This window comes from Plectropomus leopardus, chromosome 10 (genome assembly GCF_026936395.1).
Source record: "Plectropomus leopardus strain MGB_pleo_1.0 chromosome 10, ASM2693639v1, whole genome shotgun sequence".
NCBI lineage: Eukaryota > Metazoa > Chordata > Actinopteri > Perciformes > Serranidae > Plectropomus > Plectropomus leopardus.
The window spans coordinates 37,374,241-37,398,345 of record NC_142185.1 but is presented as its reverse complement, the minus strand read 5'-3'; the positions used below and the strand labels follow the sequence as shown (position 1 = coordinate 37,398,345).

Below are 24,105 nucleotides of genomic sequence, written 5' to 3'. Positions count from 1 at the left end.
TGTTCGTGAGTGAGTGCGTGTGTGTGTGTGTGTGTGTGTGTGTGTGTGTGTGTGTGTGTGTGTGTGTGTGTGTGTGTCCTCAGAGCCTCCGTCCTTCGTGGTGCCTCCTCAGCCCGTGGAGGCGATGCCCGGCTCAGACGTGACCTTCTCGGCCATGGTGAAAGGCAGCGCGCCGCTCAGACTCAAGTGGTTCAGAGGGGCGAAGGAGATGGCGATGGGACGAGAATGCGACTTCTCCCTCAGAGATAACCAGGTCCTCCTGACGCTCTTCAGAGTGGACCGATCCCACGCCGGAGAGTACACCTGCCAGGTCATCAACGACGCCGGCAAGGAGAGCGCCCCCGTCCACCTCACCGTCAAAGGTCAGGCTGACCGTCTATAATCCCGACATTTATAATCATTAATGTCACACAGATGACCTAACATTATTGAATATACAGTGGGCTAAGATCTTTTTATGAAATTTGGGCCTGTTTTCTCGAGGGTCGACAGCTGATTTATTACAGAAAACAATAACAATATTCAAACCCCAAATTGTCCGTTGCAGCACAAACGCTGTTTTCTCGGTCCTTAGTTTGTCGGTCTACGGTTCAGTCGTCAGTTTTCAGTTCTCCTCAGGTAAAGTGTAAATTGTGTAAATTGTCGGGTACTCGGGTATACTTTCATGATGATTTCATGTGGGTTACATTAATAAATAAGATTATTAATAATTATCTAAGCAGGAGCTTAATACAACACTTCAGTTCAGTTCATAAAACTGCAAATATATAAATAATGCAGTCCTCTGATCGGCAGGCACCAGCTTTAATTAACTTTGTGTGGACAGATGGCGACTGAACAGACGTTTATTTAAAACAAAATGTTTGAGGTTGGGACTGCGAACTGTTGTTTTTGTGTCTGTCAGAGCCAGCGGCGTTCTCCAAGAAGCTGAAGGACGTGTCGGTGGAGAAAGGCAAACCGTTGACGCTGGAGTGCACCTACACGGGAACTCCCAAAATCACAGTGAACTGGTTCAAAGACGGACAGCAGATCTTCGCCTCCTACAAATACAACATCACCACCACGGAGAGCTCCTGCATCCTCGAGTGTCTGAGCACAGATGACAAGGAGGCCGCCGGGCGCTACTCCTGCGAGGTGTCCAACGACGCCGGCAAGGACACATGTGACGCAGCCGTGTCTATCCTCGGTCAGTTCAGATTCAGACTCTCTTTTTTGCATTACTTTAATCCCTTCAGGGTTAATATATTTAAAATAGGTCATTTTTTGCGGTTCATCTAAAAAGATAGTGGCATCATGAGAAAAACCTGGCACTTAAAGGGTTAATATTCTGAAAGTCAATGAATATTTGATAGTTATGATTAGGACAGATCTTGGTTATTTTTAATAACATTTTATTTAAATTATTATTGTTTTAATTCTATTTTATCTATTCATACAAAATACGTCATTTTTATTGTGAGTCAGTTGTTCGTGTTGAGCTGCAGTCCCTGCGTCGACCACCAGGTGTCACTAACACGCTCTCTCGCTGTGACCTCAGAGCCGCCGTATTTCGTGGAGTCCCTGGAGCCGATGGAGGTGACGTCGGGCGACGGCGTGTGTCTGAAGTGTCAGGTGGCAGGAACACCGGAGATCAAGGTGTCGTGGTTCAAGGCGGACGGGAAGGTGCGCTCGAGCCCCACCTGCCGGCTGGAGTACTCGAAGGGCGTGGCCTGTCTGAAGCTCAGCAAAGCAACCAAGGCCGACATCGGAGAGTACACCTGCAAGGCCGAGAACCGCATCGGCTCCACCTCCTCCACCTGCAGACTCAACGTGCTCGGTGAACACCTGAATCCCCACCGTCTGCACCACACCTGGGCCGCTTCACACAGGCCGACTGATAAAAAAAATGAACACTAATGTTGTATTTACTTTTTGTTTTTGTGTGTTGTTTGCTTGTAAAGTAACATGACATGTACATACTACAGTACAGTTGTACAATAAAGGTGCAGTACTTCAGTACTCTTAACAACTAAAATACTCATTTCTCACCATGTCTCTCGTCTCCAGAGGCCAAAACGCCACCGTCCTTCCCGAAGAAGATCACCAGCCTGCAGCAGACGGAGGGTCAGCCGGTCCACTTCGAGTGCCGCGTCGCCGGCTCGTCGCCCGTCGAGGTGTCGTGGCTGAAAGACGGCGAGCCCCTGAGGCCGGGAGGCGAGTTCTCCATGCTGTACGACGACAACACGGCCGTGCTGCAGATCAACCGCTGCGAGAAGAGGCACTCCGGAGAGTACGCCTGCGTGGCCACCAACAGCGTGGGAACGGCGTCCTGCAGAGCCAAGCTCACCCTGCAAGGTCAGCGCTGCAGCATTGATCACAACCAGAAACTGTAAAAACATAATCAATTGAAATCATTGGAGGATTTTCGAGTTTTGAGGTCCTTGAACACGTTCGTTTATTCATAATAAACATTTCATGGATTTTCCTCGAGTCACTCGAGGTCTGTCTGTGTCTGTTTGATCTGATCGGTCTGATCGGTCTGATCCATCTCATTGGTTATTGGTTATTGATTGTCTCTCTGCAGAGCCCAGATACGCGCCAGTCTTTGACAGGAAGTTGTCGCCGCAGGAGGTGACTGTGGGCGACAGCATCGAGCTGGAGTGTCACATGACCGGCTCCGCCCCCATAAAAGTCACCTGGTCCAAAGATCACAAAGACATCCGCAGCGGCGGGAACTACAAGATCAGCTGCGTGGACAACACGCCGCACCTGACCATCCTGAAGGCCGACAAAGGCGACACGGGACGCTACTTCTGCCACGCCTCCAACGACGTGGGCAAGGACTCCTGCTCCTCTGACATCACCGTCAAAGGTAAACGTTAACCGCCGCCGCCTCGTTAATGGAGAGACTCCCTGTCCTCACCGTCACGTTCTGTTTCCTCCTCAGAGCGAAAGAACCCGCCGGTTTTCACCAAGAAGCCGTCGGAGAACATGGAGGACCTGGAGGGCAAGCTGGTGAAGATCGAGGGCCGCGTGTCCGGCTCGCAGCCGATTTCCGTCAGCTGGTTCAAAGACGACACGGAGATCAGCAGCTCCGACAAATACGACATCAGCTTCAAGAGCAACGTGGCCGTGCTGTGCATCAAGAGCAGCCGCGTGGCCGACAGCGGCAGGTACTCCTGCCACGCCTCCAACGAGGCCGGCGCCGCCTCCTGTGACGTCACCGTGGGAATCTCAGGTGGGTCCGCGCGTCTCATGGCAGGAACCGAATACTCAACAGCAACAGTTAGACGTGTGAACGCTGTCTGAAGCTGTCAGGCCGAAGAACGTCCTCCAGACAGACAGACAGATGTTATTCAACATGAGGAGTTTGTCCTCTAATTCAAAGACGTCTTCTGGGACGTTTTGAAAATGGGACAGACAGTTTTTGAGACTTTGTGTCTTTTTATACACAAAAATTAATCACAGCTCCAATAAACAGAAAATTATTTCAATTTTCATCTTTTAAAATGAAGTTAAAATGACAAAAAAATATTAAAGTAGCAGAAATCTAATTTATCTTTTCACATCTAGTATAAATTCCTAATTACCAATTCTGTATCTTGAAATTACTTTATTTGATTTCTCAGATTAATACACAAAATCAAACGGTGCAGGAGAGTTGCATCTCTCAATTACCAGATATAATAATAATAATAATAATGATAATTATAATAATGATAGATTGGACTTATAAAGTGCTTTTCTAAATACTCAAAGACGCTTTACATGGAATGCAAAAAAGTAAAAATAAAATGCAAAATACTGAAAGATGCTGACATGAAACAGGAATGAAAACAAGGAACAGAATATAAAACCAAAATGTCAAAGATATGACAAAGAGCACAAAGATATGAGGAGATCATAATTATCAAGACTGAAATTTTGAAATCCTCAATTTTAGTAATTAGTTGAGTCTAAAACGAGATCTTTATCTGTTAAATTTCGGGCTTTGAGCTCAAAAGCTGTAAATATTTTCCTTTTTTTTTTAAAACATCATCACAGAATATTGATCTCAGATTAGTGAGAACATTTCTAATATCTTCATCTTTGTAACGTGAACTAATGTTGGGGTTGAATTGTAAGCACTTTCCTGAATCAATTATTGGTAAAATTAATGATGATTTTTTTAAAACATAAAAACGTTGCTTTTTTCAAAGAATACCAGATGTGTTTTTTCCAAAATCAGAGCTCAGTGTGACAAACTGCAGATACTCTGACAGCATTACATTATCAATCAATACATTCAACAAACAGTATCAATCAATACATTCAACAAACAGTATCAATCAATACATACAACAAACTATCAATCAATACATACAACAAACAGTATCAATCAATACATTCAACAAACTATCAATCAATACATTCAACAAACTATCAATCAATACATACAACAAACTATCAATCAATACATTCAACAAACTACCAATCAATACATTCAACAAACTATCAATCAATACATACAACAAACAGTATCAATCAATACATTCAACAAACTATCAATCAATACATTCAACAAACTATCAATCAATACATACAACAAACTATCAATCAATACATTCAACAAACTATCAATCAATACATTCAACAAACTATCAATCAATACATACAACAAACTATCAATCAATACATTCAACAAACTACCAATCAATACATTCAACAAACTATCAATCAATACATTCAACAAACTACCAATCAATACATTCAACAAACTATCAATCAATACATACAACAAACTATCAATCAATACATTCAACAAACTACCAATCAATACATTCAACAAACTACCAATCAATACATTCAACAAACAGTATCAATCAATACATTCAACAAACAGTATCAATCAATACATTCAACAAACAGTATCAATCAATACATTAGATTCTCAATAGCGATCAATCGATTGCTGATTAATTGTTATCATCCCTTAAAACCATGACTTTTACATTTTATTTCGTGTTCTGTTGTGAAAGGTTTGAGCGCTCTGACGTTCACGCTTGCGTTCGGATGTCACGGGTGTTTTCGGTGTGTGTTCTTCACGTGTTCTTGTATCAGCTGAGGCTTTCGGTCGGTTAAGACTTTAAACGCGTTTCCGCTGCAGAGGCCAAGAAGCCTCCGGTGTTCGACGTCCCTCTGAAGCCGCTGACGGTGGACGAGGGCGAGCGGCTGAGCCTCCGCTGTCACGTGTGCGGCTCTCCGCCTCTGAAGGTGCAGTGGATGAAGGACAGGAAGGACCTGACGTCGGCCGGCAGCACCAGGATCAGCTTCTCCGACGGGACGGCCTGCCTGGAGATCAGCTCCGCCTCCCGACACGACGCCGGAGATTACCTCTGCAAGGCCACCAACGACGCCGGCAGCGAGTTCTGCAAGGCCAGAGTCGCCGTCAAAGGTACCGGACAATAACTGCGGACGTGTACGGAGTCACTGTGATCAGAGCATTTAACCCTTTGAAATCTGAACAGACAGGCTCCGTGTCTTTCCAAAACAAGAAAGGGCTCAAAACTGAGCAAGGAAAGAGTGAAAAGTTCAAGTAAAATTACCACTCAAAAAAAACTATGAAAAATAAATACAAATATATATATATATGTATTTTTTTTGGACATAATTTTACATTTTTTTTACATATTTACTTTTGGTTATATCTGATAATCCCCAAGCTAATTTTTGTGTGTTTTTGTCATCTTTTATTATTTTTTTGCAGTTTGAATGCTTTTGAATGAAAAATGTAAATGTTTAAATGTCTAAACATCGCAGGAGAAAACTGATGTTGATCCAGATGTTAAAGGGTTAAACATGAACTCTGTTCACAGCAGTTCATCGAGAGTTTTCTCAGATTTTGGATTATTAAACAGAATTTATGATGTTATGACTAATTTTAATAAAATTTTCTCCACCTTGCTGTTGTTGTTGTTTACAGAGAAACCAGGAGCAGCTCCGCCTCCCGCTGAAGCTCCCGCCGCCGCTCCAACCAAAAAACTCGACAACCTGTTCTTCATCGAGGAACCGAAATCTGCACACATCACCGAGAGTGAGACCGACAACACAACAATACACAATACACATAACAAAAACTTCAACAGTCATTCAAAAATCTCCAAAATATTCACTTTAAAAAAATCACCAAACATTTTTAAAGATGAAAAGAAATGGACACATTTTTTGTAAATTACTATATCTACAATTACTATAAATTACCAACATTCCCTAATTTAAATTTCAATATTCAGTTCTAATCCTGTTCTGAATTTACAAAAGAAATACATGATATATATATATATATATATATATATATATATATATATATATATATATATATATATATATATATATATATATATATATATACATAAAGTCCTGGAAATCTGTTGGTAAAAATGTGTGTGAACCCTGAACATAAAACACAACTCAGAACTGCAACACGTCACACACAGCGAGACACACAACAACACACAACTAACAATACACAATCACCAACACAATACACAACCAGCACCACACACCACGTGTTTCCAGAGTTTCGGTGAATAGGCACTAAATCTCAGGCTCTGCGGTTTTGGTCCTGATTGTCCTCGTGTCGCTCCTCAGAGGGCACCGCCACCTTCATCGCCAAAGTGGGCGGCGACCCGATCCCCAGCGTGAAGTGGATGAAGGGGAAGTGGCGTCAGATCACGCACGGCGGGCGGATCTCCATCGAGCAGAGGGGCCAAGAGTCCAAACTGGAGATCAGGGAGGTGACCAAGTCCGACTCGGGCCAGTACAGGTGCGTCGCATCCAACAAGCACGGCGAGATCGAGTGCAGCGCCGACATGCACGTGGACGAGAGGAAGGAGGCGGTGCAGCTGGAGGGAGACCTCCGTGCCAAACTCAAGAAGTGAGTTCAGCCGATGGCTAACCCTAACCCTCTCTGCAGGAAGTCTCATTTTCGACGTCTGTCCGTAAAAACAATCTCTTAATAATGATCATTCCGTCCTTTGATGGGGTCCAGATTATTGTTCAGTTCCAGTCAATTTCTGGAAAATTTGAAATTTTTCGGAGAAAAGTTCCTCACTTTGGAGGTGAAGTTATCAGGAATCTTTCTTTTCTTTTTTCTTTGCTGTTCAAAATGTTTAAAACAATGTTCAACGAGTCATTAACTTAAGTTAAAGTCTGACACAATTTTCTTTTCTTTTTTTTCACCATTGCAATGTAAAAAGGGCCTTTAAATATTGAACTTAATTTCTGCGGGAAAACACACTTGAAGACAGCTTAGATTGTTTTTTCTCTTTCAGAAGAAAAAAAAGAGTAAAATCTGACATGATTAGTTCCATGGAGAGGATGATGGAGGTCTGAAAGAGAATTTAACTTTTTAATTTTTAACAGAACAGAATATTAGCTGGGACTGCATTAATAAAAATATAAACAAAATATAGGACAATACATTTTTAAGTTTTTTTTTTTAAATAAGTTTTTTTGGGGGGGGTGTTTTTGTTCAACAAAATTCAGTTGTTTTTATGTTTAAATGGTTAAAAGTGCTTCTTTTGCTCAAAGGTTTGTTTGTCTGCATGTATGAGGGGATAAATCCTAAATAGTTCACATTCACATTTTATTTTGATAATTCTCAGAGAAAGTTTGCACTGTTTTCGTATATTTTTCAGAATTTTGTGACCTGATTTATCTGCGTCTTCGTAACATGTTTGATCTCTGACCTGAGCCGGACCCTCCTCTGTCTCTTGTCCCCATCTTGTCTCTGTCTTGTTGTCAGGACGCCGTCAAAGCAGAAGAGTCCCAAGGAGGAGAAGGACATTGACATCGTGGAGCTGCTGAGGAACGTGGACCCCAAAGAGTACGAGAAGTACGCCCGAATGTACGGTATCACCGACTACCGCGGCCTGCTGCAGGCCATCGAGCAGCTGAAGAAAGAGAAGGCTGAAGAAAGTGGACGACCGGTGAGTCTCTGCAGGTCGGCCGACGTGTGTCCGTGTCTCTGAGGACGTCCTCAATAATCATCTGATGCTGTCTGTGTTACAGGAACTGGAACGTGCAGACAGAGAGTCTGATGAGGACATGGCCCGACTGGTGGCCGACCTGCAGAAGAGGATGGAGCGCACTGAGGTCAGGACGCCGACACTGACTGCTTAAAGCATTATTTGACTTGCCTCCCCCTTTTTTCGCCACCCACCCCCTCCCCTCTCACAAATAACAAACAATCCCTAAGTTATATTTAAATATTCAGTTCTAGTGCTGAATGCTTTTTAAAAAATGATATATATTTTAAAGCTGTTATATAATAATGAAAAAGAACTGATAAAGAGTATCAATGCGAGTTTCAGAGAATGTTCAGTCTCTAACATTTGCCTCAGAGTCCTTGAAAAGTCCTGGCAATCTGTCAAGGCCTGTTCCTGCAGACTTCAGCGTAGGGTTGGTTTCAAATGTTGCCTGGTCCTCAGAGAGTTTTAACTGTCTTGTTGCAGCCTGTCACGGTGGTGAAGGACATCGCCGATCAGTCCGTCTTCACCAACAAGGAGGCGGTGTTTGAGTGCGAGGTCAAGATCAACTACCCGGAGATCACCCTGTCCTGGTACAAGGGCACCCAGAAACTGGACACCAGCGACAAGTACGACATCAGCATCAGCAGCGACCGCCACCTGCTCAAGATCAAGAGGTGCCAGGCATCCGACCAGGGCAACTACCGGGTGGTCTGCGGGCCACACATCTCCAGCGCCAAACTCACCGTCATGGGTCAGTACGAACACTGCGACATCATGTGTTCATGCCCTGTATAGTTTTCATATACAGCTAAACTGAACCTGGTGCTGGTCCTGGGCTGGTGATAGTGCTGGTTCAGAGCTGGTTCCACATTGGAACCTCTGAAGAGCCAGTTTGATTTTCCACCGGCACCAGAGCCATGTCATTACATCACTAAAAACGCCTCCAAATACGTGTCTGGTTCCCAAGCAACACTAGTGCCGAATACACAACATGTGCAATGGTGGACTTTGTGTATTTCCATGTGTTGCTCCTGGTTTGACAAACCTTCTTAAAACTCCAGGGAAGCTTTTTCAGCTTGTTGCTGATTTTGTCAATACTCCTCTCAAACCCTGCAGCCGCCATCTCATGCTGCAGAAATTTGAAGACCGCCTTGGTCTGCACAGCCCCGTCAAGTTTCCCCTGGACTTCAGCCAAAAACCACAGCCCCAGGAGGCAGGTGGTCTCCTCACTATGCTGCTTTGGCGTAACGTAGACTATAGATAAAAACATATAATATAGATAATATAATATAGTGCTCTGAAAATTAAGAAGCTGTGTCTGTCAGTATGTTGGTTTTTAAAATGGCGGTTACCGTGTTTTGGTCGGTCGTGATAACCCCACCTCCAGGCCCTGATGTAAGTGCTTCCATCTTCTAGACCAGCAAAGTGTTGGTTCCAGTCTGGAACTAGGTCTTCTGGCTCTGGGCCAGTACTTTGGCTGTGGAAACACAAAGAACTGATTCTAGATTAGGAACCGGCCCAGAACCAGTCCTGGTCAAAAAGAGATATGAGTCTACTTCTGGAAAAACAAATATGTCTGAATTACTTTGTAAGTCATTTTCTCGCTCTTTGTGGCGACCTCTAAACCCTCCTAACAGACGCTTCATGTTCTCTGTGTCCTTCAGAGCCGGAGGTTGAGAAGCACCTGCAGGACACTTCGGGTAAGGAAGGCCAGACATGCACTCTGTCTTGTCAGTTGTCCATCCCTAACGTAGAGGCTCAGTGGTATAAAAACGGAAAGCAGTTAGAGATGAAGGGCAGGTACTCGTCGGAGGTGAAGCACAAGGTTCAGAAGCTTCTGATCAGAGACCTGAAAACTGAAGACCAGGGCAGATACACCTGCCGGTACCAGAACCTGGAGTCCTCGGCCGACCTCTGGGTGGAAGGTTTGTACCTGGAAACCTTTCTGCAACCTCCTAGACGTGGTGGATGTTCTGCCCATTTACTAACCTCTTTCGACTCATCTGAGACTAATGTTGGACGTTTTGGGACTTTACCCTCTTTTTTCTCTCTTTCTTCTGGGATCTGTTGTAACACTCTTTACGCCTCTCCTCTCCTGGATTATCTTGCAAAAACCATCCGTCATCACCTCATTAGTTGTCTTCTTACGTCCTTCTCCACAAATCCCCCCCCCAACCAGCCATCATAACTGTCCCATAAACACTGATCATCATTTCTAACCGTGTGGATGTTGTGTCGATGAAAAACTACCATTCAGATATTGTCATACATTCCCAACTGTGATGCCAAATACCCATTCACGTCTTTATCTGTTTTAGCTGAACAAATTCATTTCACCAAACGCATCCACAACATCGAAGTCAACGAGCGCCAATCGGCCACCTTTGAGTGCGAGGTGTCCTTCGACAATGCTATCGTTTCGTGGTACAAAGACACCTGGGAACTGAGAGAGAGCCCTAAGTACAACTTCACAAGTGAGGGCCGAAGACATTTCATGGTCATTCGAAACGTGACCATCGAAGATGAAGGTGTGTAGAGCGCCATCAAGCCCCGTCACAAAGCCCTTCAGATTTTTTTTTTCTTCATTGTTCTGATGACTTGAGTGATAAACGTCTTCATTGATAATCCCGTGTAGGCGTGTACTCAGTGATTGTGAGGTTGGAGCCCCGAGGAGAGGCTAAGAGCACGGCTGAGCTTTATTTGTCTGGCAAAGGTACAGTTCCTAGTCAGACGCCACCTTTTCTGTTTCTGTTCAGCTTCTGTCTGTTTCAGTGTTTAACGCCTTCTTCGCTCTTTTTTCACAGAAATTGAATTAGCAATGGTTCCCCTCGGTAAGTATTTTATTTTCTAGACAACCTTAATCCATCAGGGACATTTTAGGAAAATCCTCTTGCTCACCATCTTCACCAGAGTCTTCAGTTTGATCTCTGTAGACGCCTTTAGCAAAGCTTAGCATAGAGACTACAAACAGGTGAAAACCGCGAGCCAGTTCTCCGACAGACAGTTTGCATAATCAGCGTTATGTTTACAGCTATTGACTGTTATGGAGATAATCTTGTGTTGCTTTTGTTTTGTAAGGTGAAACTGTTCACCTTCATTTTACTAGCAGTTTGTAGTCGACTGACTGAGTTTGCCAGCAGTTAGCAAATAGAAAAAACAGACATGATCTGCGTCCAAGGCAATCTGTCCTTTTTTGTGTGTGTTTGTCCGACTTTATGCTAGCTAACAAGAGTAAAACAGTTAGCTTTATCCAACATTATGGTAATAACTTGTAACTGAATGGCTAAAGTTATGGACCAGTGGTTACTCGTAGCTCTCATGGATTTTTAGTAGAGTCACATTTTAGTATCTGCATCTATTAGCTGCAGCAAACTGTGAACTCTGCAGCACTGAGAACAATGTTAACTTTGCTAGCTAATGTTAACGTAACAACATCGATGAGGGAATGTAAAAAGCCATCTACATGTCCAGCTGTCCTTTATGATACGCCCTGCAGTCGCTACTGTTCGTAGATGCAGAGTACACGACTGGGACAAAAATGGGACCAAGCCGTTGGCTAAAACAACACAGCCCATCTTCTTTGTAGTTTCCGTGTTGTTTCCACTTTACCACCTCAAAGCTCACGAACACAACCAAGTCTGAAGAACGACTTTTCAACTCGGAAATGACGACCTTTTGACATCACATGAACGCCGCTGTTGACCACGGCCAGTCGATGTTATGACAGCTATCATGTTAGCTGTTACTCAGCTTTATCTTACACCTTCAACAACTCTGGAAAATTTTGGGAAGCAAGAGGATTTTTCGAAATGTCTGACTGTTGGTTTAATTCGCAGTCCTGTATTTTTTCTCAGAATAAGTGATGTTATGGTAGCTTCTTTGTGTGAATCATATTCCATATTCTGTAGATGTCCCAGACTCCTCAGTTCAGAGGCCTGAAGTGCCCTCATCAGTGGCAATTCAAGGTAAGACTGGAATCAGGACCAGGGACCTCTTTAAACCTGCTCACCAGAAAGTGAATTCAAAAACCTATTTTGTATGAGAAGTTAATTCTTCATAATAACCAAAATTTTTATTTTCATGAAGTTTCAATAACCAGAAACCTGAGAGTAAATCTTTATAAACATGTGGCTAAATTTTTAAATGTAACATCATAATGAAACCAACATTGTTTTTTGTCTTTTAAAGAATCTGCTGAATTCTACCATTATGAAGAAGAAATTGAACATAGAGGTATTTATTATGGTTTTATACTTCATCTGCTTACATCCTCCATCCTCCAGAGATTTTAGCCCTAAAATTAACATTAGACTGATGGTATTTTCACTGAATTAACATTTACAGTGAAAAAAACCCAACAACAAATAATTTACTTTTCGACTGTTGTACTTCCTCACTTACAGTCAGACTAATCCATATTTCTCATCATGAGTCGAAAACTCTTCTGTCTTTGTTTTTAATAACGGAAACAAAAAACATTTTTGTTTTCTAAAGAATCAGCTGGATATTCTTATCACTATGAAGAAGAGATGGAGGTGGAGCAGAGAGGTACAACACGTGTTTATTCTTTATCACTCATCCTCTTCATCCTCTTCATCATCCATCAAACCATCTGAGCAGATCTGGGAAAAACAAAATGCATTCATCAGATCCAGGACAGATTTACACTGAACATCCAAACCTTTTCATTCAACATGAAGTATACATTTGCCCAAAATATATACTTTTTATTTATTTCTTTATGTAGTTATTTTGCACATCACAAAAAGATTTCAATAAATGCTTGTGTTCTGAAAATTAGCTTCTTCAAGAAATATCAGATAAATAATCACTCTATAATCACAATTAATGACAGTCATTGTTAATGTGAGCTGAATTAAAAGTCTGATAACTTTTAAGAATGTGAATTTACCCAAATCTGCCTCTGACCTTCATCATAACTTCATCATCATCATCATGGTGTCATCTGACTGATCTCTGCAGATTCAGTGTGAAGTTTTTATGTGTTGTGGTTTGATTGTGTCCAAACTTTCAGGATTTGTTCTTTTTTTCATTCTTTTAACTTTCATGCCATCTTCCATCGCACTTTCACTAACCTTCAGCGTGTCACCATTTCACAGTCAAAGTCTCGTGTGTCGTCGATCTGGAAAATTAAACTCTGCGTTATCGGGAATTTAAACTCATAAAAATAGTTTAGAGCTGTCCGTGTGAAAATGTAAATCTTTGTTTGGGGATTTTGTTAAATCTCCAAAATGTGAAATATGTTGGACGTTTAAAGCAGTGATGTGAGGGAGAATAGTTGTTGGCGCTGAAACAAAATCAGTCCGTTTGGCACAAACTCGTTGTCGTCGTTTTGTGTGTCTTTGTGGTTGTTTCGCATCTCATCTTAGTTCTGTCTTTGTGTTTTTTTTACGTTTCTTTGTAGCCTTTTGTGTTTTGTGTTCACTTTGTGTGTTTTCTAAGCCATTTTGTGTCTCTTTGTAGTCATTTTGTCTCTTTTCTTGTGATTTTGTGTCGTTTTGTAGCCATTGTGTGTTGCTTTAAAGCCATTTTGTCTCTCAGCCATTCTGTGTCTGTCTGTAGCAAGTTTGTGTCTCTATACTAATTATCTTTTTGTTGCCATTTTGTATTATTTGTGTTCGTGTTATGTCCTTAGTAGCAATTTTATAGTTTCTGTGGCAACGTTATATTTCTTTGTAGAAATGTTGTGTCTTTGTAGCCATTTTGTTTTTTTCGTAGCCATTTTATCTCTCTGTAGTAGTTTTTGCATCTTTGTCCTTGTTTTATGTCTCTTTGTGGTCATTGTCTTTTTGATTTTGTTTGATTGACTTTCCACCAACTACAGTAGACAGTCACTTCAAAAAGGGCGCTGTCTCAGGGTCCCCTCGGCCCTGTGTCCCCCAGACCTTTGTTCAGGGGCCGTTCAGTAACTTCAGCCTGTCGTTTTAGTCCCATCTCAATAACGAGTGAACCAAACAACAAGACAGAGACTTTGTTAAACTGTGAAATGACGTCCAGAGTTTTTGTGCACAAACTGCCTCACGTTTGTTGTCTTCTGTCACTTTTGTGTTCGTCACAACTTAAGTCGAGTTTGAGAGCTGGACAGAAGAGACGCTAACACAACAGGTGTCCAAATCCAAAGGTATCAGATGACAGTAACACGCTGGACGGACGTCTGTTAAATGTTAAATGTTAAAACCTGTGTGTGTCTGAGCCGCTCTTAACCATGGCTCTCTCTTAATATTTGTCTTTATGTCTTAGATTAACCTCTTTTACTTCTTGTGTTTCTGTTTGTCTCATAATCATTTTTCTGTTTTTACCTCACCCATAATAATAATAATAATAATAATAATAATAATAATAATAATAATAATAATAATAATAATAATAATAATAATAATAGTAATAATCTCTCTTGGTTCATTAACTGAAAAGTGGAAGTAATATTTTGGGCTTTGCTTACCTCCTTAAACTTTTAATTTCTTACTTCAGAAGCATGGATTTATTAGTAATTCTTTGGCTTTGCATTGAATTTCACTTTGAATTGTTAACTGGTTACCATGTTCATTTTAAGTTTGAGACTTTAACTGTTTATCTCTGATTCCTCTTGTTTCAAACCATATATACTACACTTCATTTAAGGTTTCTGATTGTAAAATAACATGAATTTCAAAGAAAATGGCTCTTTTTCTATAGACTTCATGGTACGATTGACTCACTTCTTACAGTGCAGTAACATGGACTTCAGGAAGTTCATGTGTCCTGACAATAATGATAATTCTGGACATATCTCTGTTTTTTTTTCCCTCTACTAGCTGCCAGAGTTGCCATTGAGGAAACAGTGGAGACCAAGAAAGTTGCAATGAGGGAGGAAGTCCCATCAAAAGGTACCACAGACCTGAACGTCTTCCTGCTGCAGCTCAGCGCTCTGTCCTGCAAAAAATCCTCTCTTATTTGTCCGTCCTCCGCTACTAAAATCTTTTAAGTGTTTTGTCTTGTTCCACCTCGTGTTTTGTTTGCATTTCTTCATCTTTTATTTTGGCTTCAGACAGGATCATTATGTATTATACTGTAGTTGCTTTATTCGTCTTACTCTCTTGTGCTGCGCTTCTCTGCTTCGCCTGCAAATGCACAGCATCTCTCTTGTGTTTCTAACACATTTGGTGTCTTTTAAGTTCCCAAAGCCGAGAAAAAGCCTGAAGAGAGGCCAACACCAGCTGTGAAGGAGCCTTCACCACCCAAAGGTACCAACAAACCTCAGATGATGAATGTATTCAGTCATACATTCATCTACGGCCTTCCACGTTTTTTACACTTTTAAAAATAATTTAACATCATTGTTGTTTATCTTATGTTGTGAAATTTCACTTAATTTATGACATTTTAAAGTACCTGAGGCCAGAAAGCCAGTGGAGGAAAAGGTTGCTGTAGTTTCAGTCCCAGAGAAGAAGGAAGTCCGTGCTCCAAAAGGTAGAGACTTCTGATTTCTATCATCTCTCCACTCAACATCATCTTCTTTGCAGATGACACTGTCCTTAAGTTTGTCGACTCTGTAAAGATGTGCTTCAGATTCAGCTGTTTCTTTAGCTGTCTTGTTTTCTGGTTGATCATGTCTTTGAATGTATCTTATAAGAACCAGAGGAGGTGAAGAAACCAGCTGCTCCTCCCTCAGTGCCTGCTGAGAAGCCAGGAGTGCCAAAGAAAGGTACTTCACTTTGTTGTTCCTTTAGTTTTCACATCTTAACAAATCAGCAGATCACAGCTACGTAGCTTCTCACCTCTTAATGTCCGTCTCATCTTGATTTTATTTGACTTCAGTCTTCCTCTTTTTGTAATCTGTGTTTCTCATGATCAACTGTTTCTACTTCCACTCTTCAGTCTGTCTCGTTTTTGATTGTCATCTCACTCTTTCGAACGCCTCTTGATAACTTTTAAATGCTTCCATGATTTCATGTTAACATTAGCTAATGTCTTTGTTACGTACTTGAAGATGAGCGCAAGCCTCAGGTGCCAGCTGAGCCCCAAAAAGTGGCGCCTGCGGCTAAGCCCGAACCTGAGGCCAAGCCTAAACCAAAAGCAGAGCCTGAACCAAAGCCAAAGCCTACACCAGCTCCCAAAGCACTACCTGAGGCCAAACCTGCAGCCAAGGTCGAGCCTGAAGCTGTGCCAGTGCCTGTAGAGAAGCCAGTGACACCTCCATCCAAAGGTACTTCCTGCTTTGTTTGGATGTGTGTTGACTTTAAGACTTTTAGGACTGTTGAGTCTGACTGTGTGTTGTGTGTTTCTAGGTTGTGTATCAAGATGTCTGAGCTGTTTTTATTTAGCTTCAACTGTGGAAGCGAATCTTTTCTCTGTTTCTTAAATGTCCTTTCTTGAATCTAAACTAAATGTTGCTTTAAGTCCCTGAAGAGGCAAAACCAGAGCTGGTAAAGGTCAAGCCTGAACCGGCAGTCAAAAAGCCGGAACCAGAGGCTCGAAAAGCAAAACCAGAACCAGAAAAAACAAAACCAGATGTCCATAAGCCTGAGCCTGTTGTCGTTAAGCTGGAAGCTCCAGTCCCAAAACCGGAACCAGCTGTTGTCTCCAAATCCGAGCCTGCAGAGGTTCCCAAACCTACAGAGGTCCCTAAACCCAAACCTGCAGAGGTCCCAAAACCAAAACCTGCAGAGCTTCCCAAACCAAAACCTGAACCCCCAGAGGCCCCGAAACTGAAACCTGCAGAGGTCCCAAAACCAAAAGCTGCAGAGGTTCCAAAACTAAAACCTGCAGAGGTCCCAAAACCAAAACATGCAGAGGTCCCAAAACCTGCAGAGGTCCTTAAACCAGAACCAGTGGAGATCCCCAAACCCAAACCTGAACCGGCAGTGAAAAAAGCAGAACCTGAAGTGAAAGTGCCAAAACCAGAACCAACGCCTGCACCAAAGGAACCTCCGAAGAAAGGTACACTAAGTCTCTGATTGAGATGCAGCTCTGGAGTTTCTCTTAATCTTCTTAACGGCACCATCCAACTTTAACTCATTTCCATGAGTGCTCATTCATCGCTTTTTGTGAGTAGTTTGATTTGTGCAAGCAAACTCCATCTTCATCGTAACCCGTCACACTAAAACCAAAACTCTTACATTCATCTAAAACTCTCTTCAGCTTCTGCTGTTTGGTTTTCTATAACATCTAACTCCAGTTTCTGCGATGCTTCTGTGATGTTAATGCAATGTTTCTGTGATGTGACGATGGGGCTGCACGTTGTCAGTTTGAGTTGCACTGGTCTTGCACTCGACAGAGTGTTTGGGTTGGTCCATTACTCTTCTGATCTCTTTGAATGGTACTCTTTAAAGTTCCTGTGGAGGAAAAAATACCAGAGGCTCCAAAAGTGACCAAGAAACCTGAAGCTGCTGTTGTTCCTCCCAAAGAGCCAACATGGAAAGAGAAAGGTACTTAAATGTTCCGATCCTCAGAGATGAGACCAGACTCTGTCTTGTTTGTTGTCCTCTGAGTCTGTCTTATACCAGCGGGGTTATGTGACTCAAATTGGTCTGGCAACAGTTTTTATGGTCCTCTGAAGACCATGATCTTTCTTCTGGTGCCTTGCCTTAGGACAAACTTGAGGATATTCTGCCTAAAGAAGTCTAATTTGAGTAAAATAAGTCCCTGCTGTGTTTATTGTTTCTTTATTTGTGCGCCAGCACAGTTGAAAATTCTTAAAGTCATGTCTTGTGCATGTTTTTGTGTCAAACCCTCTTAAAGCTTTGAAGCCCATACCTAAATTCGTACCTGAAGAGGTGCCCGAGCCTCAAAAAGCGTTTGAGGAGGTAGTTGTGTCTGAGACTGAACCTGAGAAAATACCTGAGAGAAGGAAAGTCCAGGTGAAGGAAAAGACCCTTGAGAGGGTCCCAGAGAAGGTGCTGGGACCTGAGAGGACAGTGGAGGAAATTCCACAAATGGTGCCAGAAAAAGTACCTGAGCAAGTTCCAGAAAAACCACCTGAGAAGGTGCAAGAGAAGCTTCCTCCTGAGAGAAAGGCTCCTCCTGAGAGGAGGCCTCCTCCTGAGAGAAAGGCTCCTCCTGAGCTGGAGGCTCCTCCTGAGAGAAAGGCTCCTCCTGAGAGGAGGCCTCCTCCTGAGAGAAAGGCTCCTCCTGAGCTGGAGGCTCCTCCTGAGAGAAAGGCTCCTCCTGAGCTGGAGGCTCCTCCTGAGAGAAAGGCTCCTCCTGAGAGGAGGCGTCCTCCTGAGCTGGAGGCTCCTCCTGAGAGAAAGGCTCCTCCTGAGAGGAGACCTCCTCCTGAGCTGGAGGCTCCTCCTGAGAGGAGGCCTGTTAAGGTTCCTAAAAAGGTGGCTGAAGAGGAGAAGAAGCCTCCTGAGGAGGTCAAACCTGAACGGGTGCCTAAGAAACAACTGGAGAGGATCTCTGTAGAGAAAACACCTGAGAAGGTGCCTGAAGTGAAACCTAAACAAGAGGTAGAAGAAACTCCTCGTAAAGGTATAGCTGAGGCAGACCTCAACTCTTTTTATCTTTTTTTTGTCTTTCTTTATGTCTTCTTGATGCATGTGAACCATCGGCAGCAGTTCAGTCACAGACCAGGTGACCGGCAGCACATCTGAATGTAAAATTAAATGTTGGATTTAGTTCAGTGTGCTAATAAATATACCAAACTGACAAATAAAGGCATGCTTATCACATTCACTAATGACAAAGAGCAAAGTCTCAAACTGAATCTGATCCATCATGCAAAAATTTTAACTTTGTCATTCCGGGCATTCACCATTCGTCAAAACTGTGTTAAACTTACAATGTTAAATTGGATCATTCTGTACTTTGGCGCCACTCAGTGGCAGGAACAAGAAGGACTGGTCTTTTCCTTTTTTTCGGACATCAGTTAAATCAAAAGCTTAAATCTTGGTTGCACTTTAATCTTTAAACTGAAAAGTATTTTACAATAATATATTTTTACTAAGGGCTTTACTTAAGGGCTAAGAGACTTGAAGTGAGTTTATTTCTTTATTTTTTTAATCTACAAACATAAATCAGCTGGCTAGTGACACTGAACAGAACTATTTACTAGAGCAGGTGTTACAGTATTCATACTGTTGTAAAAATCACCCTGAGTGTAAACAGACTGAACTGTTGCCTCTTCCTCAAAAGTTTTGTCACATCTTACACTCCCTCCTTGACATCTTATTTCTTGCTGTGTTTTGTCTCACTTAATGTTTGCTGGTTATTTCTGTTTGTTTGTTAAATGTCTAAAATTTCTTCTTTTAAAATCTCACGCACCATCTTGGATTAAAAACATATTCATTCTTTGAAAGAAATAGAAACAAAGAAGATTGAGAAGATTCTGCCTTCAGAGGTTGAGCAACAGAAAAAAGTCTCTCCTCCAGAAAAAGGTACCGGCCATCGTGAAAAAAAAAACAAACACGATGGGGCACTTTAATCACATCTTAATCTTTAACTCTAGATGATAATACACAGCAGGTGGATTATCACCTCAAGCATTAGCCATTTGATTAATCTCTGAGTTGTCCCTCTCTAACACCAATGCTTGTCTTTGTGTTTTGTTGTTACCTCTTGGCGCCGCCGCATGACGCCTGTTCTTCAACACCTCTTAAAACTTCCAGCAGCTACAAGTCTTGTTAAGATCGAGCAAAGGAAAGGCGCTCAAAAGATACAGGAAGTTTATTATGTGACGGAGAAAGTGTCGCCCACGGAGGAGGTGTGGGAGCACGAAGAGGTGGTGGAGGAACACGCCGAAGTGTTGTACGAGGAAGAAGTGGCTCGTCTGGGCGAGACGATCTTGTCGCTATCAGAAGTAGACGTCTTAACAGAAAAGGCGAGAGATAAAAAGTCTGAGCTAAGAGGTGAGATATCTGTTACTGACTTTGCAAAGAAGAAAGAAACCAGGGTGACTACACACAGAGTCTCAAAAACACCAGAAACCACTGTTGTAATGCAAGAATCTGAATCTGATGGAGACAGAGAGGTCACAATGCTGCAGGGTAAACCTACGAGAGACGAGATTGAAGAGGAGTCGTTTATCAGAAAGATTGAGTCACCAAAAGATGAGATTAAAGATGAAAGGAAAGACAGCGTTTCAGTCAGACAGCGGCCAGAAGACAGAGACGTTTCCAAACGAGAAACTAGTGTCACTCTCAAAAAACAACAAGAAATAACCATTAAAACTGAAAGCAAAGATAGACAAGTGAGACAGGAAACTACTTCAGTCAAAGAAATCGAGTTAGTTAAGGAAAAGGTTGTATCTGTCATAGACGAAGATAAAACTAAACCACTTATTATCAGCACAGAGGCAAGAAAACAAACCAAAAAGCTTGAAATTGAAGAAAAGCCTTTGACCGAACCAACCTATAAGGAATCAATTGGTCGTGGTGTCGAGATAACATCAGACATTCCTGAAGAAGAATACAGGGAGGAAGTTACCAAAATCACAATCCAGCAGAGAGAAGGTAAAGAGAAGCCAACAAAATTAGTCCCCACTCAGGTAAAAACAGTAGACGAGAAAACGAGTAAAACTCAAATCAAACCAGCAGTCATTTCTGACTCCAAAACATATGAAACTATTGCACCAGAAACAGTGCAGATAAAGAAATGTGAGATAGGTGAGCTGAAACCAGAGAGGGAGCTAAAACCTGATGAGATCGTTGATACAAAGAAGGAGAAAGCTCCAGAAAAACCAAAACCTAAAGAACAGATAACCCCCAAGGTAAAACCAAAAGAGCCGGTAACAGATATCGAGCCTGAGAAGCCAAAAGTGATCAAACTGGAGCCAAAGTTTGAGCCGGTCACTGCAAGAACTGAAGCAGAATACAAGAAAAAAGAGGAATTCAAAGAGGTCCGTCCTCAGAGAGTCCAACCTGAGAAGACAAAAGAAGAGCAGAGCCTTTTAATCGAGGACACGGTTCAGACAAAACCTTCAGTCCCGTCAAAACCAGAGAGGAAAAGGATTTCCCCAGAAACTGCTCCCAGAGGTACAGAGAGAAAATCTAACATCATGCTCATTTTCATCTCTAACTCTTTCACGTTACTCCATGTTTGGGTGCAAAATTTCCTCTTTTTTGTTCAAAATCTTGGGCCACCACAGGGGTCTTCAATTCACCTCATTTGTAAACATCTCTTCTGTCATGTTCATTGTGTTCTTCATCCTCCTCATCTTACACGACCCTTACAATATTGTGTTTGGCATCTTGTTAAGGGAATTCTTTTCTATCCCTTCGTAGTCTTTTTTTCTTCTTTGAAATGCTAATATCTTGCGTTAAAAACAAAACCTGGTTGTTCTTTAAAGAACCAGAAGTCGAGGCTGAGAAGATTCCTACAGCGATTCCTGCTCCTTCGCCTCCTGAAACACAAGCCGAGACAAAAAGGAAAACGACTCGAGGTACAATGACAGCATATTTTGCTTGTCAGCTGCTACTTCTCTCTTATTACCTCTGTGTTTGTCTTGTTTAACCCAAAATGTTTGTCTGTGTTTTGTTTTTCTAATCTCTTGGCACCGCCTCATGGTGCTTTTTCTTCAAACCTCTTAAACTCCTCCGTCCTCTAGTGGCCACCACTGGCCTTTTAAAGTCTGAGAAAAGAGCAGGAGCTCAGACGGATTTAATGTCAGAAGACGCAGAAAAACCTCAAATGTATCACATCATCAGAAAGAATGAAGAAGAAATTGCGGCCAAGAGTCCCAAATCTTTGACGCAAGACGGAATTTTAACTACGTTGGAAAAACCTGAGGAAGTATCTGAAATAAGTGGTGATTTATCTGTTACTGATGCTTTAAAGACTCAGGGTCTTAAGACAAGAGACTTTCCAAAAACTAAAGAAAAGCTCATCATGGCAGGAAGTGAATCTAAAAGGGAAAAAGTTGTGGATGAGCCCATCAAGCAAAAAGAGTTTTCTGTTAAAAAAACTGATTCTCCAACAGTGAGTGTAGAAATAAAAGACACTGAAAAAGACACTAAAGAACATGAAGAAGCACCTAAAAGCAGAGAGAGAAAATCTCAGAGTCCAGAAATTTCAGCCAAAGCTGTTTCTGAACAAAAAAAGGCGATAAAACCACAGCAGGTGAGTTCTGAAGCAGACGATGAAGAAAAGGAAGGTATTCGCAAACAAGGACTAAAAGATAAAACTAAAATATTAGCCAGAAAACCAGAGTCACCCAGAAAGACAGACGTTCAGCCTTTAGAAAAGTCCAGTCTCCACAAGAAATTTAAGCAAACTGACCAAAAAGAAAAAGCTTTGGAGGCTGAAAAGATTGAAACAACATCAGAAACACAAGAAACAGCTTGCTCAGAGCGTTTTAAACCAACAAAAAAGGAGTCACTCAAAACCAGAATAGCTGAAGCTAAGGAAGCCGAAACCGTCGGAGCAGAAACCGATTCAAAATCCAAAGAACGTGAATTGGCTGTAACAAAGGAGAAACATTTGGAAAATTTGTCACATAAACCTGAAAGTAAGATTGAAGAACGTGAGAAAGGTGTTCAAAAGAAAGAAATACAGACGAACATAGTAGATTCTGTGAAAAAGAAAACAGTCAAGAAACCAGAGATTCGGGAACTAACTAAAGACATCACAGATAAGGAACTGCTGGAGGAAGACACTCCTGAAAAAATAATGAGAGCTGATGAAGATGTTAGAGGAGCCATAGGACTAACTGACCAATTACAAAAACCAGAGGAGGTTTCTAAAAAGAAAATACAACCACCCAAACAAAAAGCACAAGATTTAGAAAAAGCAGGAGATGAAGAACTGGATGAATTTCAGTCAAATGTAGTCACAGAAAAAGATCTGAAACAAGAGGATCATGGAAAGAAGGAAATAAAGAATTTAATCCAAGAAAAGTCAACCAGCAAGCTGCTGCCCGAATCCATTTTGTCCAAAGTAGTTACATACAAAGACAAACTGGTCAAAATCTGTCCGATGGAGGGAACAACTGAAGTGAAACCCACCAGAGAGACTTCAGTTTCTCCTTCAACAGAAGACAAACATCTAATATCACGGTCAGAGGAAGACACTGTAACTGATAGCACCCTTCAAAAACCTGAAATCTTACCAAAGAGCAGGACTCTGACCAAAGGTGTTGCTCAGAAAGTGAAGCGGCAGACAGCCGTGGAAGACGAGGACAAATTTAAAACAGCTGCTGTCCAAGTTAGTCCAAAAGAAAAGACAAAACCAAGACACGAGCAAACTAAAAGACAGTCAGCCGTTAAATCTGAGACAGATGGAGTACCAAAACAAATGGCAGAGCCTTATACAGAACAAGATGCCACTAATGCAGAAGACACTGGTAGTGAAGAAAAAACTGTAAAATATATTCAAACCAAAGACCAGCTGGAGGAAGTTACAGCTACAGATAAACAACATGCTGTTCCTACAACTGAAAAGATAAAACTGAGACAGAAACAGATTGAAAGAAAAGCTGTTGCTGAGGAAACATTCATAAAATCATCAACAGAACAAGACGTCCCTGAGAGTAAAGTGCCTTCAAAGGAAAAAGAGTCACTGTTAGCCAAAACTGAAGACACTGCTGTTGAAGACCTCAAAAGTAAAGATAAAACACATAAAACCGAAAAAGGACAAGAAGCAGTTTTGTTAGAAACACCTCAAATAGAAGAAGTTCCACTGAAATCTGAAGATTTTACAGTTGAAGTTCAGCCAGAGGTCAGAGAGGTTATTCAGACTGAAGAGCAGAAAAAGACAAAGAAACTTTTAAGAAAGCCTTCAATTGAAGAGAAAGAAAAGCCAGAGGTCACTCCTGAAAAACAGAGACAGCAGAAGCCAATCAAAGGTAAACCTGATGATGTCCAGTCTAAAACAGTCAGATTTAAAGACGAAACTGAAGGCACTCCTGTCAAAGCAAAGGGAGGAACAAAACAAGAACTATTTGAGAAAATGCCCATGGTCACTCCTGTGATCGACTTTAAACACAAAGACGAAAAGACAGTAGCGGAAAAATCCACGATAACACCATCACCAACAGAAAGGCCTCAGAAAGTCCAATTAGAAACAAAAGAAAACAAAATCACTAAGGACCAGAAACAAACGAGAAAAGAACGATCTGAATGGGAGGAGACAGCTGTGCCAACATCTAAAGAGCCACCAAAAGAAACTCCAAAACTTG

The 24,105-nt window shown here is 41.8% G+C and overlaps 1 protein-coding gene across 1 annotated transcript in view; it reads left to right on the top strand.

Annotated features, from left to right (window-relative positions):
• Positions 1 to 24,105, top strand: part of LOC121949594 (titin-like) — a 165,023-nt gene that overhangs the window by 76,092 nt on the left and 64,826 nt on the right. Inside the window, exons 70-98 of the mRNA XM_088083820.1 lie at positions 84 to 362; positions 905 to 1,186; positions 1,538 to 1,816; positions 2,047 to 2,334; positions 2,564 to 2,851; positions 2,927 to 3,217; positions 5,126 to 5,413; positions 5,942 to 6,052; positions 6,610 to 6,895; positions 7,766 to 7,949; positions 8,032 to 8,115; positions 8,475 to 8,742; positions 9,656 to 9,916; positions 10,310 to 10,519; positions 10,627 to 10,704; positions 10,796 to 10,822; positions 11,900 to 11,956; positions 12,180 to 12,224; positions 12,486 to 12,539; positions 14,077 to 14,133; positions 14,807 to 14,878; positions 15,167 to 15,235; positions 15,381 to 15,461; positions 15,625 to 15,696; positions 15,982 to 16,197; positions 16,392 to 16,931; positions 17,324 to 17,419; positions 17,733 to 18,464; positions 19,292 to 19,369. Coding sequence (XP_087939946.1) covers positions 84 to 362; positions 905 to 1,186; positions 1,538 to 1,816; positions 2,047 to 2,334; positions 2,564 to 2,851; positions 2,927 to 3,217; positions 5,126 to 5,413; positions 5,942 to 6,052; positions 6,610 to 6,895; positions 7,766 to 7,949; positions 8,032 to 8,115; positions 8,475 to 8,742; positions 9,656 to 9,916; positions 10,310 to 10,519; positions 10,627 to 10,704; positions 10,796 to 10,822; positions 11,900 to 11,956; positions 12,180 to 12,224; positions 12,486 to 12,539; positions 14,077 to 14,133; positions 14,807 to 14,878; positions 15,167 to 15,235; positions 15,381 to 15,461; positions 15,625 to 15,696; positions 15,982 to 16,197; positions 16,392 to 16,931; positions 17,324 to 17,419; positions 17,733 to 18,464; positions 19,292 to 19,369 — 5,673 coding nt within the window. The remainder of the gene's footprint in view (positions 1 to 83; positions 363 to 904; positions 1,187 to 1,537; positions 1,817 to 2,046; positions 2,335 to 2,563; positions 2,852 to 2,926; positions 3,218 to 5,125; positions 5,414 to 5,941; positions 6,053 to 6,609; positions 6,896 to 7,765; positions 7,950 to 8,031; positions 8,116 to 8,474; positions 8,743 to 9,655; positions 9,917 to 10,309; positions 10,520 to 10,626; positions 10,705 to 10,795; positions 10,823 to 11,899; positions 11,957 to 12,179; positions 12,225 to 12,485; positions 12,540 to 14,076; positions 14,134 to 14,806; positions 14,879 to 15,166; positions 15,236 to 15,380; positions 15,462 to 15,624; positions 15,697 to 15,981; positions 16,198 to 16,391; positions 16,932 to 17,323; positions 17,420 to 17,732; positions 18,465 to 19,291; positions 19,370 to 24,105) is intronic.